The 19,585-nt window shown below is 38.2% G+C and overlaps 2 protein-coding genes across 3 annotated transcripts in view; one reads left to right on the plus strand and one right to left on the minus strand.

The window, feature by feature from the left end:
* Positions 1–219: 219 nt before the first annotated feature.
* Positions 220–12,367, minus strand: LOC124863966 (mitogen-activated protein kinase kinase kinase 14-like). Of its 2 annotated transcripts, none has more exons than XM_047358556.1 (16): positions 12,276–12,367; positions 8,158–8,439; positions 8,000–8,075; positions 7,716–7,914; positions 6,765–7,154; positions 6,556–6,690; positions 6,324–6,453; positions 5,987–6,115; positions 4,956–5,060; positions 4,709–4,866; positions 4,464–4,614; positions 1,949–2,242; positions 1,762–1,871; positions 1,485–1,614; positions 1,293–1,393; positions 220–1,211 (listed from the first exon to the last, which is right to left on the minus strand). In XM_047358556.1, exons 2-16 carry the CDS (start codon positions 8,423–8,425, stop codon positions 999–1,001), a joined length of 2,589 nt encoding a protein of 862 aa, XP_047214512.1. In that variant the 5' UTR covers positions 8,426–8,439; positions 12,276–12,367; the 3' UTR covers positions 220–998. The 2 variants fall into 2 exon arrangements, with proteins under 2 accessions (XP_047214512.1, XP_047214511.1); XM_047358555.1 differs by lacking the exon at positions 12,276–12,367 and adding an exon at positions 9,691–9,845.
* A 5,852-nt stretch (positions 12,368–18,219) lies between these two features.
* Positions 18,220–19,585, plus strand: part of LOC124864105 (G patch domain-containing protein 8-like) — a 28,302-nt gene continuing 26,936 nt past the window's right edge. Inside the window, exon 1 of the mRNA XM_047358734.1 lies at positions 18,220–18,279. Coding sequence (XP_047214690.1) covers positions 18,235–18,279 — 45 coding nt within the window. The 5' untranslated portion in view covers positions 18,220–18,234. The remainder of the gene's footprint in view (positions 18,280–19,585) is intronic.

Genomic DNA, 19,585 nt, shown 5'->3' on the forward strand with positions numbered 1-19,585 from the left:
CATGTCCTTGATACATCTCTGATTCCAGCCAGTCTGTGCCTTGTAAATCTACACCAAACTCTTAATGTGTATTGCATCAAATGCTCAAATGAAAATCGACCTTTCTGGCCACATTTGATTAAAATTTAAGGCTTTAGAAGCAGAGGTTGACAGACAGTAAACAGACTTAAAATGACTGCTGAATATGGTAATAAATCTGACATGTTGGGAAACAGAAGATGAGAAAATGTTATACTTTTTAATAGGATAATCATAATTACAGGTACATCTAAATCTAAAACCAAAAAAATGTTGAATATTGTAAAAACATTTAATATTTTTGTCACTGTCTGAAGAGTGGAGAGGTACAGAATCCACATTGAAATATTGTTGGTCCACTGGGGTTTTCAAGATGAAGATGAGAGACACCAGGACCCAACGATGCAGATGATCCGAAGGTTGCTATCAAAGCAACCTATGCTTTCATTAAACCTCAACAATTTAACAGGCTGATCACCTCCATGTCACACCACATTGATGCAGTAATTCATGCAAAAGGAGGCCCAACCAAGTATTTTTCACAATATCATAATTTCTTGAGATGTAACTGAACACATGAAAGTCATGACTATTAAAAAGATGAAACCACCATAAAAAGTTCCAATCTTTGTGGAAAACCAAAAAATATAAAGTTTTGTTTACCATTTTACAGTAATTTGTGCCAAAACTTTCACATTATGCTGTGCACAACACCTTTTTCATTGCAAACATCATAAAATTGAATGGCCTACATATAAATAGTATGGAGTAACAAACTGGTTTTAGAAAATGAAAACATGTTCTACATAAACATGCTTATTGCCTCAAAGTTAAAAAGTAATAAAAAGCAAAAGGTAAACATTACAAGACACATTGCTACAAATAAACTCACCACTAAAGCTGTAAAGATGAGACCTTTTCTTAAAATGGTCATTTTTAAAGCACTGCTTAAAAAAAAGCATTGGAGGGTAAATTTTAAATCATTTCAGAAGAGAGTGGATCAGCGGCACTTCAGCCAGCGGTAGGTAAAGATTGTTTGTTTCCAACACTCCATCCCTGACTCTCCACCTCCAAGCAGAACTGAAGTCTGGAGCAGGAACACAGCGGAGCTCCAGACCAGATTCCAGCACCTCGTCATCGTGACTGATCTGCTGGCTGTGCTGAGTCTCCAGGGTGAACACCTGTTCTGAAATCTAAAACAGAGACCGTTATTTAACCCTCTCTCCTTCAACAAATCAGTTTTTTGACTGTGTGTGAAAGCGACCAACTCTAACCTGATCACTGATGCCAGTGGCGATGTGGCCAACCTTCACCCGACGTTTCTCTCTGATTTGAATTCTTCTCCTGCTGAAGTCTCTGATGCAGACATCCACCCCTGTACCAAAAGCAAAACACAAGACATGTATAGTTTTGTACTATATGGAACGGTTCAGAGGACGGAGAGATGTTTTGGAGCTTTATCTCACCTTCAAAACAGCATGGTGGTGTTTGACCAAGCAAATCTAAACTGAAAACCTGGACATCTGGCTGACTGTTATAAGAGAAGAAACCGGAGCTGTAATCATCTCCGGGATTCAGGGACCAGCGACCAGAGTCCTTGAAAGAATAAAAGTTATTCAGTTAAAATAAGATTTATAGTAACTTACAAAACAGTTTTGCAAAATATTTGTTTTCTTTTCAAGGTGTCTATATTAAGCCTTGATGTTAAATTTAAGCAATGTGCCCTTCTGTGATGTGAGTTACCTTTTCATCCCATAGTTCCCAGTTGCAATAATGGTCACTGTTAATGCAAGACAGGAGCTGCTCCTGCATCTCCGCAGAAGGAAGCTGAGACAGACTGCTCAGGTAGAAGTCTAACAACAAGCATGAGCAGAGTTCAAACATCAAATTGTTTACATGTCAACAATTACATGCTTGGATAAAAATTCACCTCGCTCCAGTTTGCGAAGCTCAAGCTCAGGCACGGTGGTGATCTTGTTGTTTCTCTTCAAGTTTGGCTCAGGGATAAGCATTTGTGGGGCGTTCAATGACTCTCGCTTTGGCTCACGGGGGCTGATCTCCATTGTTCTTAGGCCTGTTATGACACTGTCAGCAGACTTCGTGTGTTCCTCTTTATCCTCAAAGTCACCGCTGCTATTAATTGGGTGCAGGTCATCAGGTGGTTTGTTTGGAACATACAGAGGCTCTGTGTAAGGTCCCTGGACTGAGCTGGTTAATCCCCCAACTGCAGTGAAAAAACAATTACCCTGAAGTACACTTTCCAGTCACCATTTTCTACATCAGATTTGACCATGAATCATTACACGTGTACCAGATAAGAGCAATAAACTAATTTAATGTACTGGTTTTATTTTTCTAAGTTACAAACATGCTGGATTACACTGTTGACGTGGTTAGGAACGTCAATGTATTTGCAGACTAATCAGGACTGATATGCAGGTCCTTCTCAAAATATTAGCATATTGTGATAAAGTTCATTATTTTCCATAATGTCATGATGAAAATTTAACATTCATATATTTTAGATTCATTGCACACTAACTGAAATATTTCAGGTCTTTTATTGTCTTAATACGGATGATTTTGGCATACAGCTCATGAAAACCCAAAATTCCTATCTCACAAAATTAGCATATCATTAAAAGGGTCTCTAAACTAGCTATGAACCTAATCATCTGAATCAACGAGTTAACTCTAAACACCTGCAAAAGATTCCTGGGGCCTTTAAAACTCCCAGCCTGGTTCATCACTCAAAACCCCAATCATGGGTAAGACTGCCGACCTGACTGCTGTCCAGAAGGCCACTATTGACACCCTCAAGCAAGAGGGTAAGACAAAGAAAGAAATTCCTGAACGAATAGGCTGTTCCCAGAGTGCTGTATCAAGGCACCTCAGTGGGAAGTCTGTGGGAAGGAGAAAGTGTGGCAGAAAACGCTGCACAACGAGAAGAGGTGACCGGACCCTGAGGAAGATTGTGGAGAAGGGCCGATTCCAGACCTTGGGGGACCTGCGGAAGCAGTGGACTGAGTCTGGAGTAGAAACATCCAGAGCCACCGTGCACAGGCGTGTGCAGGAAATGGTCTACAGGTGCCGCATTCCCCAGGTCAAGCCACTTTTGAACCAGAAACAGCAGCAGAAGCGCCTGACCTGGGCTACAGAGAAGCAGCACTGGACTGTTGCTCAGTGGTCCAAAGTACTTTTTTCAGATGAAAGCAAATTCTGCATGTCATTCAGAAATCAAGGTGCCAGAGTCTGGAGGAAGACTGGGGAGAAGGAAATGCCAAAATGCCAGAAGTCCAGTGTCAAGTACCCACAGTCAGTGATGGTCTGGGGTGCCGTGTCAGCTGCTGGTGTTGGTCCACTGTGTTTTATCAAGGGCAGGGTCAATGCAGCTAGCTATCAGGAGATTTTGGAGCACTTCATGCTTCCATCTGCTGAAAAGCTTTATGGAGATGAAGATTTCATTTTTCAGCACGACCTGGCACCTGCTCACAGTGCCAAAACCACTGGTAAATGGTTTACTGACCATGGTATCACTGTGCTCAATTGGCCTGCCAACTCTCCTGACCTGAACCCCATAGAGAATCTGTGGGATATTGTGAAGAGAACGTTGAGAGACTCAAGACCCAACACTCTGGATGAGCTAAAGGCCGCTATCGAAGCATCCTGGGCCTCCATAAGACCTCAGCAGTGCCACAGGCTGATTGCCTCCATGCCACGCTGCATTGAAGCAGTCATTTCTGCAAAAGGATTCCCGACCAAGTATTGAGTGCATAAACTGTACATGATTATTTGAAGGATGACGTTTTTTGCATTAAAAACACTTTTCTTTTATTGGTCGGATGAAATATGCTAATTTTGTGAGATAGGAATTTTGGGTTTTCATGAGCTGTATGCCAAAATCATCCGTATTAAGACAATAAAAGACCTGAAATATTTCAGTTAGTGTGCAATGAATCTAAAATATATGAATGTTAAATTTTCATCATGACTATATGGAAAATAATGAACTTTATCACAATATGCTAATATTTTGAGAAGGACCTGTAAGCTTTTATTCCAGGGTTGCCCAACTCCAGTTCTCGAGAGCTATTGTCCAGCAACTTTTAGATGAATCTGTTCTCCAACAATCCCAAATCAAATTGCTGAAACCCCTCATCAGCATGTCATACAGCTCTACAGAGGCATAGCTATTCATTTGTACCAGGCGTGTTGGAGCAGGGATGCCGCTAAACATTGAGCTATAGTAAATTCCATCTATGATTAAAGAGCTAAATCAGTTGTTTCTTTGCAATAACTGGGATGGCTATAGGCTATAAAGGTATTGAATTTCTATCACTAGAGTATTTGATCCCCAGTAGCAAACGTTCAGTTTTGGATGGGTCCCCGAAACTGCTTAAATACAGCCATAAAGAAAAAATAAATACACCAAAGCTTTACTTCACCTTCTTTTAGAGCTCTGTCAGTTTTTTCTTTGAGCTGAGATGCTGATAATCTCTTGACTGGATCCTTCTGGAGTCCAGCCTTTAAAACTTCAGCTGTAAGAGGGCTGCAGTCACATGGGATCTCTCCGATTGGCGGAGGCTCATTTGCAATCTGTGTACGTGGAAAAAGGCAATTTTGTTAGGATTTGATATGAATAACCAGAGGAGCAGATTTACTGTTTGTTCTGTGTGACTGTGAGCATCACCTTCAGGTACAGTCTACAGGTGTAGTATCTTGTCCATGGTTGACATCCATTCAGCATGTGGAGCAACATGCAGCAGCTGCTCCACACATCTGCTTTGGCTCCACGGGGTTCTCCTTTTACAATCTCAGGGGCCATATGGGTCTCTGTGCCCTTCAGATCTGATTTAAGTTAGAAAACAGTAAATACAGACATGACTGGATAAATTCCACATCACACAGCTGATTGGCCAAAGGTGCACAATGTTTACCTCTGGAACTACTGAGGCTCAGGCCCTGGTTGTCGAGTTTCTCTGCATGTCCAAAGTCACACAGGAAGGAGTCTCTCCCATCTTCTGACAGCAACACGTTGTCAGCTGTGAGATCCAAGCAGAGCCATTAATCATCAGTGGCCTTACAGAAGCCTTGCTTTAGCTAAAATATTCAGAAATACAGCTGCTAGTGGGCAGAGCAAAATCTGAAATCAGATCTGGACAGCTGCAGGACAAATTACTTTGATGTGGAATGAATAATGAGGACAGCCATTGCTCTTGTTGTTATTAAAGTGTCCTGAACACCAGATGACGCCTAAGCCTCAAAAGAAAATATGTTTTTGTCTGTTTCGCTTCATTTGCTATACTTCCTCCTTTAGAGTTCTCCTTCTGTTTTTCTGTTTTGTTCTTCTATTACGTTTCTCTTCCTCCTCTACTTGTCTCACTTTCTATACTTGTACTTTTTTTTCCTTCACTCTACTTGTCTAGCGGACTGCTTCTTGCAATCCGACCCATCCCCCTCATGCTCCTTCTGTGTGGTTCTTTTCTTTCTCGCTGTCCTGATCAAGTGCACATGCGCGGTTACTGACTGGTGGCTGTGACTCACGCTGTGGGAAATTCCCAGCCCGTCAGCAGCACACAGGTGCCTCAAGATCAAATCTAGACTGTAACTATGACACTCGTGTTCCACACAACAGCTAAACAACGACAAATTCTTCAGAGGAATACTTTCTCTTTATATTTTCCACTGGATACTATAAGACGTGAGGGTGTTCATATTTAGGAGTTTACAGACTAAAACAAATTCTTAATATTTCCAAGTCAAAGTTTTATGAATAAAATAAAAAGGCTGTTTTTCAGCTTTAAATGAAGGAAAGAAATATCTTTACTTTTTGCCATTTTTAGTTTATAAAAACCCATACAATCTTACTTCCTTTTTTCTGTGTATGTCAAGAGATCAAATCAGTTTTCTCGCTTATTCATATTTTTAGCTTTAGGACAACTCAGATCAGGCTTTTTTAAATACATACCTTTAATATCTAAATGTGCCACTTTTTTCTTTACAAGGTATTCCAGGGCAGTTAAAACCTGACCGTGGTAGTGAAGACTTAAATCCTCTGGCAGTTGGCCACGCTCCATTATCAGCTGACTCAGGGAGCCTGGACATAACAGATAAAATCAGAGTCTCGATTAAAAACTTCAAAAGGTCCATAATTTATCAGAAAATGTATTAGCTCAAAGTGCAGCACTTAAAAGGCAGGTTAACGGTCATTTCAGAACAGTTGAACTGCCACTTTGCACATTACTGTGGAAGTCGCAACAAAATGCACTTTTTGTAAAAAAAAGGAAAAAACAAAGCTTGTTTACCTGATTTTTCTTCCATTAAAAGAACCACATTTGGTCCCTCTCTAACCACTCCAAAGAGCTCAGTGATACAAGGAGATCTGAGGGTACTCCACGCACCCACCTCCTCACTGCTGAATCTCTTTAGGGCAATCTGTGTTCAAAGAAAATACGGAGATACAGAATAAAATCCTACATGTCACCCTTTTAGATCGGACAGTGGAGAAAAAATGTTTGGCAATATAAACTAGTTCACCTTTTTGGCTGCAAATCTGAATCCTGTGTTGACATCTTGAGCACTGTAAACCTCACCATAGGAGCCTTCTTTGATAAACCGCGACAGGATGTATTCGCTCCCCTCCTTATATTCAGAGTCCACAGGTTGGATTTTCTTTAAGGAAAAGACATGAGTTAATTTTATATAAACAATAGCTTAAAAAATGTAATTGAAAGATGGTGGCATACCTCATTGTAAAAGATAGTTCCTTCATTGCATTCTGAATCAGCTGTTAAACATGTATTTTCATTGTCCCTAGCTTCCCACTCCACATCTTTGAAAAATGGCCCCGCGTAGCAAGGATCTGCCTGGCTGACAACGCCTCTGAGACCTGCAAGGGCGAGAGAGCAGTCCCCAAGACTGCTGAGGGAATCTGAGCTGATGTCCTGCTCATACGGCTGGAAGCTGGAGAGGTGATCAAAGACCTGGCGAGGCCAGTTCAGAGGAGAGCAACTTGAGCCAGTGGGGTAGATCTGTCTGTCGTAGAGAGGATGGCCACACTCCTGCTCCACCAAGCTTTCAACGCTGCTGCAGCGGGATGTGCTGAAGTCGCTTATTCCTCCATTAGAGAACTCCTCCTACAGGAGATGGTCAAATTATAATGTTTATATGTTTAGAGGCTGAAAATTCATGGACGTGAGAAGCAACATTCAGTGTTTCACTTCCACAGCTTTAGGCAAAAGGATGTTTAAAAGTCTGGGATACTGACTTCGAGAAAATGTGGCACTGCATCCTTTAAAATCAGTTCTGGTGTGAACACAGTATACAATGAATCCAGTCAAGTAAATGTTTTACTAAAACGATAGACAGGGGGTTTGTAAAGGACAAATTTGGGAACATTCATACTGACTGCAGGAAATGTAAAGCAGCTAAATGCCAGCAGAGGCCTTGAAACCATGTTTTATAGCTCGTGAAAAAAAGCACGCAATCAAAGTGTTTACATGTCCACATTATGCAATCAGCGATAGGTTACACTTAATTTAATTACTGCTTACTTTAAATATGACCTAGTTTCTTGTAATCAGGTAATCAGAAGATGCTGACTGCACAGCGGTGTCTTATTCTGATATGGTCTAAATACAGTTAATATCAGGCTACTGTTATGCCAACAAAAGTGTTTGGATAGAAACAGTTCTCACCTGGATCAGGCCACTTTCTTGTTCAGGGACGCCGGAGGGAATTCGATGTCTCTGCCGCTGCTTCTCTTTTCCCTTCCCCTGCTTTTTTCTCTTTCCTTTGCTCTTTTGCCGTCTTTGGCTCTTCTTTTCCCGTGTGAGATGTGCCTCTTGAAACGAGGCTGAAATTGGGCATGCCACATGGTTGTGATCTGAGGGAAGGCTAAGCAATACAAATTTGGGTTATTTTCATTCATTTCCACAAATAAATGTGAGAGGAAAATAGTAATGAGCAATGAGAAACTTACCTGGTAAAGCAATTTGGGAAGGCAACAAATCTTTCAGAACAAGATGGACTGAATTCCTGGGAGTCCTGAGTTTCACCTAAAGAAATGTTGGTGTTAAATTGAATCCAGTCACACTCAGTAATAACATTATATCCTCATAAATCAGTAAAAACACTTACATTCAGCCTGGGCGATGATGGTAGAGGTCTTTATTGGCATTTCTCCCACTTGCTCTGCAGTTCCATGTGTGAGGAGTTTGTTTACCAGTGGGGTCGTAATCCATTCTGGTTCTTCCATGCAGCCCAATTTGCTGTCCTTCCCCTCATCTTCCTCCTCTTCTGTCTCCTGCTCCTTGCTGGAGCTGGGCGGATATGATCCCTTCAGCTCAGCTTTTGGGGAACAAGAGAATGGAGCGGTTGAATTGAAAAGCCTCTGCCTCACCGCCATTTCATCTGATAGTTCTGAAAGAGAGAATATCAAGTCAAATTATTTTTGGACAATTACAACCACTTTTTAAGTTGAAATCTCAGTTACAAGATATTCTTTAATTACTTTTTTGAGCCCCTTTTGAGAAGCATGTTTATTTATGTAGGGAATCCCTCAAGAAAGTTTGTAGTTTGACTAATGCAAGGCTTAAAATTTTGTAAATTGCACTGGTAATAGTTACATCGGATGTCTGTGAAACATAATAGATTTGCAGCATTTCTATACAGTTGCATGGTTGTTGATACCAGCAATGCATTATTCCTATATGAATACAAAGTTCTTTGAAGTGTGTTAGCAGATTTTTATTAGAGGCCAATTTTATAGAGGTTTAATCAAAAGAACAAAATGAACTACCAAAAATGTCTTCTCAGTTCAACCATTTAACAGGTTTCAGTAGTTCGTTCTTATTATTAAATGATACTAAAAAGAACAAAAGTAACTTCTTCACTGAACCAGCAGCTCCAATTAGCATGAAACTGCTGAGACAAAGGAGTAAATGTTTCTCAGGTCAGCAATTAGGCAAGCACCTTTTTTTTTTTGTGCTTTTTATTGCCCATATAAAAGGTTGACATGTTGGACTATGCCCTCCAAGCTTTAAAAGAAAAGACTTGAATATGAAGTCGAACTGAAACTCCGAAAGTCTGCAGTGGGTAGATGATACAGAAAACTAAACCCTGGCCTCTTTTTGACAGCTGAAACGGTTTCAATAAAACCAATTACTCTGTTCCAGTCAAATTAAGTATATTAGGTAAGACTCAACCAGACTGAACTACCAACAAAGACTTGCATGAGTGTGGTGAGCTGAACGTGTAGGAAAATAAAAGAAATATATTTAAATTAAACTAAGGGTGTTCATCGGATCCCAGCTGAAAATCAGTTGGGGAGGCACAGTTGCAGCTTGTTGCATCATAGCATGCCCTGTCCACAAAGATTAACACTAAAATCCTGATTCAAGCTAATCAAACCACCTACATATTTATCATTTTCTGATTTATCAGCATAACTTAAACATACCTACAACCAAACTAGTATCCAACTTCTAATAAGTGTGACTAAATTTTTCACATTACCTTTACTGCCCTTAATGCACTGCAAGATCTTTTAGAGCAAGGCGGTTAAAATATTACTTCCGCAGTGCGGCACCACCACACCCCGATTACACAGTAAGGAAATTGAAAAAAAAAAACAACAAACACCTACAAAAACCACTCTCTGTTTGCACGTACCGACAGACGCTAGTCTTAACTGCTGCCTCTCCCTGGTATCTGCTCTGAAACCACAACGACATTAACTAAGCGCTCTGTTTGCCTTCCTTATCCTTCATGGTCTTCAGCAATGCCTCGAAGCCCAGCCTCTGCTGCTTGGCTCTTAATTCGGTTTGATGCTGGCACCCAGCCAAAAAGGGGAGGAGCTGGCTGACATGACTTATGGGAAATGCATCTACACTTCCCCATATTCCCCCCCGCCTTTTTTCTCCAATATGGCTAGTTTGCTCCCTCTATCTTCCAACTACAAAAGGTTAAAGGATAACATGATGATAACAGCTCTGGTGTTACCTGCAAAAGCAGAACACCAGATATAATTTATTCATAGCAGTCATTTGAAAAGTTGTTTTTCCCCTCAGAGCCATGGCTGTTCTGAACAAATACTGCAATACACTCAAAAGAAATATAATGAACCGACCTGCGCCTGTTTTGCACATGTATGACGTCTATACTGCAAATTTGATCAATTCAGTTCTACACTAAAATGGCACAATCCTGCTCTCCAGTCACCCTAGCTACTGCTGTGTTATACCAAACAGACCATTTTAAATTATTTGGTTCCTGTTCTCCTTTTAACTGGTTTTAATTCAAGTGTTTTTGCAGTTATGCAAGAGGTTATTGCTGCTAATGTTCTACTGTTTCCAAATTAAACTGTTAAATTATGGAGGTGCTTAAACAAATTTCGTTGTACGAACGCTTGTACAATGCAATAACAATAAAACTATCCTATTCTATGCAAGATTTTAATCACACTGAAAATAAAGGCAAACTTTAAAAGTATGACACTGAATTTTAATTAAAAAAAGTAAAATTAGGACAAAGAGGTTTGTCATGTAAATACTGAGCAGCATTAAAATGTCATTTCTTTGCATCTGACTCAGTTGGGATGAGCTTCTGACTCATCATAGACATCCTGAAATGTGAAGAGATTTTTAACCTTTCATAATGTTGCTGGCACTGAATCTGTCACACGTCACATCACCATCCATTATACATTACATGTAAATAACAAAAACAAACTGCCTTTCTATTATTTAGGAAAAAAAAGACATTAATATATTTGACTATTTGATTGTGAGTATCTTTTGGAGAAAATTGTCTGCAAGAGCTAAAATTTGGAGCGAAGATATGAGCTGTCTGCTTTCTCTATCTGACACAATCTCACTTCCTTTCCTTTAAGGCAGCAAAACAACTTACTCACTTCAAAACCACTACTGCACACAGGAAATTCAGAATACCGCTGCATGCCATGAACAAAGAAAAAAAAAGAACGCAAGTCGCATGATGCACTGATAAGACGCAATGCAGCGCACTATACAAAACTGCTAACGTTTCTGGACATTGTTTTATAAAATTAGGATCTGGTTCTGGCAGCTTTTAAATACTGACATAAAGACAATCAATCAGCCATAACATTGTAACCGATCACCTAAAACTCTGTAAAGCTCTTTTTCTTATAGATCTTTTTGCTTGTCTATTTCACTTTGGCTTTTCTTTTCCATTTCACATTTGGGATTTCTTGATTGCTTTTGTGTTTCTGTTTCCTTTCTTTTTTTTACAGATGTGTTTTTGTCCCAGGTAACACCAGTACCAGTATCTGTGTTTAATCACTAATCATCTGCTTCTATTGCAACATTTCTAATAACAGGGCAAAGATGTCCTACAGCATGATGCTATGTAATATCAATTTTGTATTTGCAAATTCCTTTTTGATTTAAACTAAACAAAAAATGGCTTGTAGCACACCATAGTTGCAAGAAGAAGATAAAAAACAGATTTATGTGCAGCTGTTAGCTAACAGTAAAGTTGTGAGACCAGTGAAGCCTGCAAGTTTAAGTATAGTAATGAACATTTAAAAAAATTATTTGGAGATATGAAACAGCTCAATAATAAAACAAAATAACAAAAATAAATAAATAATTGTCATTAGAAGAAAAGCAATTCTGATTTAATAGCAAACAATGCGTACGTATGCTTAGCTTTACGTGAACAATATATAGCAAAAAAACAAAAACCCAATTTCAATTAATATTTAAGATATGTCTAAATCGGTTTTGCTTACTTATCTTAAACATTATATTTATTTATTTCCTGTCGCGTGTCTAACGTCCTCTGTGTGCATTACTGTCCTGAAAAGGCAAAAACCTTCAACGCTCAGCTCTGAAAGCAGCTGTTTAATCAGAAACATCCGCTTCAATGGGCGTAAAACTGCTCATCCAAATTTAAACGGGAGGCGACGTTTTTATTGCCGAGCTTAAACAATGGTGGCCTTTGACATTCAATGTAAGGATAATTTACTGAAAATTATATATGTTCTTAGGAGAAATCATATATGCATGCTTCCTAGTACATTACAAACTTCCTTCTAGCCATCACCGCCATTTTAAAAAAATATACTCTTAGCCTCAGTAGTTTTTATTTCTCGAAAGGCCATGAATTCGAAAGACGACATAGTGCCATCATGAGAGAATAAGAAAAACAAACGTCGGAGAGATGATAACCTGATTAAAGTATTAAACTTTAAAGAAACAAAACAGATAACTCACCGTCAGCAACGTTATAGGCGTCGGCTTTATGGGAGCGCTTAGCATCGAGTCATTCGACCGCCCTAAAGAAACAGCTTCCGGTTAGAATTTCAAATACAAATATAATTTTTTGTTTTGCTTTTTATTTAGAAACATCAAACGCACTGTTTCAAAAATAATTTCACTGGTAATAAAGAAGTACTTTAGTTAAGTAATTTTATTTTGGTTTGTTGACCAAGAATAAACAGGCGTGGTTATAAAAGTGACATTTATACTTTTATTTTGAAAGTAAAACCTCAGTACCCGTTTTAAGCGCCATATAAAAGCTGGCAATTTTTAACTCGAGTACAGTTGTGAAGACGCTAGATGAAAATGGCCATGTAGACCGAAAATCGAGTTTACCTTGAACACACAAAATAAGCTAAACTTGTTTTTTTCTCCAATAATTTTTTACTCTCGTTTGATAAATGAGAAAAAAAAAAAAAAAATCCGGATAAACAGAACAAAACAGCACTCTTCATTAATTTTGTAATAAAATGTGATAACAAAAATATCTTCAAGTAAATTTGAAAGGGCGCTTTTTTTTAATGGCTTGTCTGGATACAAATTAATGAAAGAATTAGTCCATACCCTTATTAAATTAGAGATTTTATTTATTTGAATAAACCTACTACCCTACTGCCATTAACTCCACACATTTGTTATCCGTGTCAGTGATACAAAACTAAAATACAAATAAATCAATAAAAGGAAAGTTCTTTAACTCTTTCGAGCCACTGTTATATTCAAGACTAGATGAAATCCATCAGTTTGCATAATGAATCTGATGGAATGCTGTAAACTTTGTTGAGAAAACCATGCTAGGAAATTCAACCAGAGGTTTTTCTGTTGAGTAAATATGGTCCAGAAAATGCAAGATTAGAAATCAAAACTGAGCTAGACTCTATGGGGCTAAAGACCTCAGAGCAAGCAAAAAACCTAGGTGTTACAATGGATGTGAACTCTAATAACAAAATAAAATCTATCAATAAATGAATTTAAAAGTCTTGCCAGGATAAAAGGTTTCTAATCAAAGCAGGACACAGAAAAAAAGATGCACGTTTTTATTTTCAGTAGGTTAGAGTATTGCAACCAACTTTTCCACGTGTCTGTAAAAAAAAAAAAAAAAAAAATCAGGCAGATGCAGCTAATCCTAAATGCTGCAGTCGGAGTCCTGACCAACACCAGTAAAATGGGTCACATTACACCAGTCCTTAAATCACTGCCCTGGCTTCCTGTTGGTAAAATAATAGCATTTAAAATCTTGTTGATGATCCATAAAGCAATAAATGGTATTGAGGATAAATACATTTCAGAGTCATGTATGAACATATAGAACCTTCAGGTCTTCAGAGACCACTTCACTCTGTGTTGACAGGACAAAGACTAAACAAAGTGAGGTAACATTTATTTTCTATGCTGCTCAGACTGCCTGAAAGCTTGGAATATGCAAAAACTGTTGGCTCTTTTAAATCAGGGCGTGAAATGTTTGCTTCCTACATGAAGGTCACAGATTGCTTTATTGGCCTCTGTGTAAAAGGTTGCTACACAAATACACTTGCTTTGCCTTGGCTTCCATGTTTTTGCTTGCTGCTGAGAATTGGGAGTTTTTGCTGTCCTCAATACAATTTATACTGCCGCAGAATTTAGATGATTTCCTAGATTTTGATTGGTTGGGGGCACCAGAGGTTAGGGTGCTTTTCATGCAACATGCATTGGGTGTGAGTTGTATAATTCAAAGATGTATTACTTGCTCTGATATATCAAATATGCATCTACTAAAGTCATGCTGATTAAATTAGAGATTTTATTTATTTGAATAAACCTTGTAACAAAAGCAAAGCCAGTGTCTGTATCCTGTCTCTGTGACGATGCAGCTTTAAAAGATGTTATTAGGACAAAATAGCAGATCCTGCACTAAGACGATACTGATCTGTTGGAGGAATTGCCTTGAACTTTATGGAATTGGCAATGCACACATTTCATACCTCACTGTTCTTACGGTATTTGTCAAATTTACAAAAATGTATAAGTGTATAAAAAATGTATAAGTCAGTTTTTTTTTACACATTTTACAGATTCAATAATATGCAAACCCTGTCAGCTGTAACATCCTTGAATCTACTACTACCAAACTCGATGAACTTCAGAGCAGCTTGTATCACTGAATTATGCTTTGTGTTCCACTGAATCAACAAAGGAATTTCTTCAACATTTGATTATATTTGAATCTTTCATTATGATCCTGTTGTCTGGCTGGGAAGTTTTAAAAAGGGTGCTAACATCCTGGATGGTTCCAGTCCATTTGGCTGCCTTTCAGTAAGAATGCCTGACATGTATACGAGATGTACTAATCATAGTTTTTTTAATACAAAATCCTTGTCTCAAAGCATCATTAAAATGCTTGATACATTTACAGTTGGTTATTTTAACCCTTTCCCAAACAATCAATGACTGTCTTGTATTTTTTTCCTGACCTCTACAAGTAGTAGTACTTCTAGCACCTATTTCTCTTTATACCTGCACTCTGTTTCTACACTGTCATCCCATTTACCTCTGTCAGAATCTGACTACTGACTAGTGGTCTTCTTTCTAAGTAGCTTATTGTTAGCTTAAATATTAATTGCACTGTTATATCCAAATTTTTAATCTTGTTTTGGATAAAAGTGATAAATGCATAATGGCCACTTTATTAGGTACACCTGTCCAGCTGCTCGTTAATGCCAATTTCTAATCACCCAATCACATGGCAGCAACTCAATGCATTTAGGCATGTAGACATGGTCAAGACAATCTGCTCCAGTTCAAACCGAGCATCAGAATGGGGAAGAAAGGTGATTTAAGTGACTTTGAATGTGGCATGGTTGTTGGTGCCAGACAGGCTGGTCTGAGTATTTCAGAAACTGCTGATCTATTGGGATTTTCACACACTACCATGTCTAGGGTTTCAGAGAATGGTCCGAAAAAGAGAAAATATCCAGTGAGCAACAGTTCTGTGGACCCAAATGCCTTGTTGATCCCAGAGGTCAGAGGAGAATGGCCAGAAGTTCAAGCTGATAGAAGGAAACAGTAACTCAAATAACCACTTGTTATAACCAAGGCATGCAGAAGAGCATCTCTGAACGCACAACATGTCGAACCTTGAGAGGGATGGGCTACAGCAGCAGAAGACCACACCGGTGCCACTCCTGTCAGCTAAGAACAGGAAATTGAGGCTACAGGTTGCACAGGCTCACCAAAATTGGACAATAGAAGATTGGAAAAACGTTGCCTGGTCTGATGAGTCTCAATTTCTGCTGCAACATTCAGATGGTAGGGTCAGAACTTGTCATCAGCAACATGAAAGCATGGATCCATCCCGTCTTGTATCAATGGTTCAGGCTGGTGGTGGTGGTGGTGTAATAGTGTAGGGGATATTCTCTTGGCGCACTTTGGGCCCCTTAGTACCAATTGAGCATCGTGTCAACGCCACAGCCTACCTGAGTATTGTTGTTGACCATGCCCATCCCTTTATGACCACAGTGTACCCATCTTCTGATGGTTACTTCCAGCAGGATAACGCGCCATGTCTTAAAGCACGAATCATCTCAGACTGGTTTCTTGAACAATGAGTTCACTAGACTCACATGGCCTCCACAGTCACCAGATCTCAATCCAATAGAGCACCTTTGGGATGTGGTAGAACAGGAGATTTGCATCATGGATGTGCAGCCGACAAATCTGCAGCATCTGTTTGATGCTATCATGTCAATATGGACAAAACTCTCTGAGGAATGTTTCCAGTGCCTTGTTGAATCTATGCCACGAACGATTAAGGCAGTTCTGATGGCAAAAGGGGGTCCAACCCAGTACTAGCAAGGTGCACCTAATAAAGTGGCCAGTGAGTGTGTATATATATACATCACATGTAATGGCAATGATTTGACACAAGATGGATTGATTCACTTCTGTCATTGTTTTATTAAGTCTTATAAATCTGATTTGAAGAGTTGTGTGAAAAACATGTGTCTTTAATAACTAGTAAATTTACAGACATCTCTAGGACTGACATTAAACTATCACGGTCTGCTTGTAGATTTTAACCCTTTGCTTGCAGTATGTTTTATTGAAATAGTATAGTGACAGCTTGAATGTATGAGAATGAGAAATTATTCTCTAAAATGTAACTACTAAAAGAAGATCAATATCCTAACAAATTCCTCCTTTTATCACTGTATATATCTTGCTGAGAAAGTAATTGTGAAAAAAAATATCAGAATATGTTCAAAGAGCATGACTAGCGTATTCAATAAAATTGAAGAACCAGGGAAAATACATTTGTTTCGTTTATTAATCATTAATTTGCAAAAATTTCCTTTTTTTGCAAAAATGCAAGTCTTGCATTACAGTGTAGCCATGAATATTATCCACACACAAAAAAAAATAAAAAATAAAAAAGAAACATAATAAATTGACAAAAGAAACTTCAATTGCTCACATGTTTGTGTGGTCTTCTTGTTTGCAGTAGGCTAATGCAGGGCGGATTTGGCTGGTGAACTTTAATAGACATCTAACAGCAAACATACCACAAGTGTTTCTTTGAAATTTTGACAATTGCGCAACTGTCTTACTATTATTACAGATTTCTATTTAATATTTTGAATTGAGAGTGATGTCCTCGTAAATATTGCTGGATTTTGGGGCTAAAGTTCTACTTCATTATGTAATTTGTGTAGTACCAATTATTCTCTCTGGTATTGGATGTTGTGCTGCTTGAAGTACTTTTGCTGATACTTTTTTAATTTTGGAAACTCGTTATGATTCATGAACATAGCAATAAGTTGGAATTTACACCCAGAAACAGCTGATTAACATCCTAAAAGGTCAAATAATACATCAACCACAGCCCCAAATCCAAGATGAGCTGAAGAGGAGGTGCCGTGGATGGAGAGCAGGAGCAAAGAAGAGAGAGAGAGATAAAGGAGGTTCAAACAATCTCTTCCATCGATTATGATGGGCAATGTGAAATCGTTGGCAAACAAGATAGATCAACCCCAAGCCCTAACAAGGACCCAGCAAGAGTATGCAGTATCGTATTTCACAGGGACATGGATGCAGAATCATATCCAGCATCTCTCTGCCTTCAGTTTTGAGATCAAAAGAATCAAAAGAATTCTGCCATTTATCTGCAGGTTTAAATTCTGGAATAGTCTGACCAAACCGTTTAAAAACATATGAACTGAATATATTATAATACTATAATCATTAAATACAATCTGCCACATGCTTACATTTATTTTATGCTGTAATTTGATTGGATTCCATTTGGTTCAGTTATAAGTCATGTCAATGCACTTTACAGAACAGGCACAATTCACATCCAAATAGTCTATATACAATCCAGTTTTGTCCAAATTTTTAAAGTATAATAAAATAGTTAGATTCAGTGGATTAGATAATACCAATGAATAAAATGTAACATGGAACCAATCAAGAAAAATTATAACTGGATCAATATTATATTTACTTCTTTTGCTTTGTCATTTTAGTTCTGTTGAATGTTTAACATATATATTTTGATATGTTAAAAAAAATTATATTACGATGTTTATTAGTTCTTAATTTATTACACTGAATAGTTTAGACACGAATAATAAAAACGGATGGATTCAGTCCCTATAGGACACGTGTTTCGGTTCAGTTCGTTGTTTTGTTTACTGCAAAATCCCTATTATCCCTTTTTAATAATGCATTTATTAAATTCTGTTTTTAATCCGTTAAAAGTGTTCTTTAGCATATGTTTTGCAAACCAGTATACACATGAAAGACCATGTTTGCTGTGTCACAGGGAAATGTTGTGATGGACAGAAGTGAGACGTAAATCCTCCGCAGTGTGGACCGTTCGTTCACCACCAGGCGCTTCCATCGGAGTCAAACGAGAAACTGCAGCTGCGTTCAGAAAATGGCCGACAGATTTTCTAGATTCAACGAAGAGCGTGATTTCCAGGTAATGCACGTCAAAAGACCCGCGACTTTAAACGAATCTAGTACGCCGGGGTGTTTTAGAACATTTGAGAGGATATAAAAGTTATAAAACATCCAGTATTTTACAGACAACTGCGCGTATTTCTGTGTACATGGTGCTTGCTAGCACTGCAAGCTAGCTTAGCTAACGCTAGTCCACTGCGGCTGTTTTGACACTAGTTTTATAAACATGTCCCAGTTTTACTCCTGTTACAGCCTTATTTGCAGCTCTTTCCTATTAATTGATAATTTAAACCTATCAACAGCAAAAATAAATATTGAATACACGCCGACTACGTAGTGACCTTGGGTATGCTGGCTGTTTATCGAAAAATGCTAACGATGTAAGCTTGGCTAACATACAGCTATACTTATGTATACAGGCTGCTGTTCCCTTTTAACAGCCAAAAGCTACGCAGTGCATGTTTAGAGTTATATTGATCTCATTATTGTAATCGTTTGGTGTAGTTTTTTTAGATTGCTTCAGATATGTATTTTTAACGCTTATGAAGTGCAAGTTTAGACCTGGATAACAATGGATTACAAAATTGGTAAATTGTCATCCGATTTTACAAATATGAATGAAACGGCAACCGATTTGTAGATTTAGTAAATGTTAATGTTTAGAGTGGATTTACTTCACTGCTTTTTTATTGCAGAAATGTGCATCTTATTGGAAACAAAGTAGGCTTGACTCAGAAATGGTAGATAAATGCTAGAATAGCTGAGTAGCTTAGTTTCATCACCTGTATTTCAGACGTTTGTCTTTTTTTGCTTATCTAAGATCTGTGACCACACCCAGCAAAAGCTAAACACATTTCTGGTCTACAAAATTATCATGTCTTTCTTGTTAGTGGGCGTGTTTTTTTTTTTAATCAAACATTTGCATTCAGTAAGCGTCCTAATGTCGCATCACACTATGTATCTACTTAATCATATTGTATAAAGTTTATAAAGATTTTTATTATTTTTATGGAGCTAGGAGTTGCTGCTTGTTCAGCTGTTATTGGGCAGCAAAATAAACTCCTTTCTTGTGCATCTTGTCAGTTATTTTATGGCTCTTGGGTCAGCATACACAAAATGGCCACATTTTTAATTCAGTCAGATTTTTTTTTTTATGCTGCCATATCCAGATTTTGCTTAAATCATTTCTGTTACTGTTAATGAACTTGTACATTTTTAAAATTTATTTGTCTTCTTTGTAATTCTCAGATATCTGTTTTACAAGTGACTCTGTGGTGATGTTTTTCCACCTAAATGCTTTTGCTGTTGAACTGTTTTCAGCTATT

Source organism: Girardinichthys multiradiatus, chromosome Y (assembly GCF_021462225.1).
Source record: "Girardinichthys multiradiatus isolate DD_20200921_A chromosome Y, DD_fGirMul_XY1, whole genome shotgun sequence".
NCBI classification, from domain to species: domain Eukaryota; kingdom Metazoa; phylum Chordata; class Actinopteri; order Cyprinodontiformes; family Goodeidae; genus Girardinichthys; species Girardinichthys multiradiatus.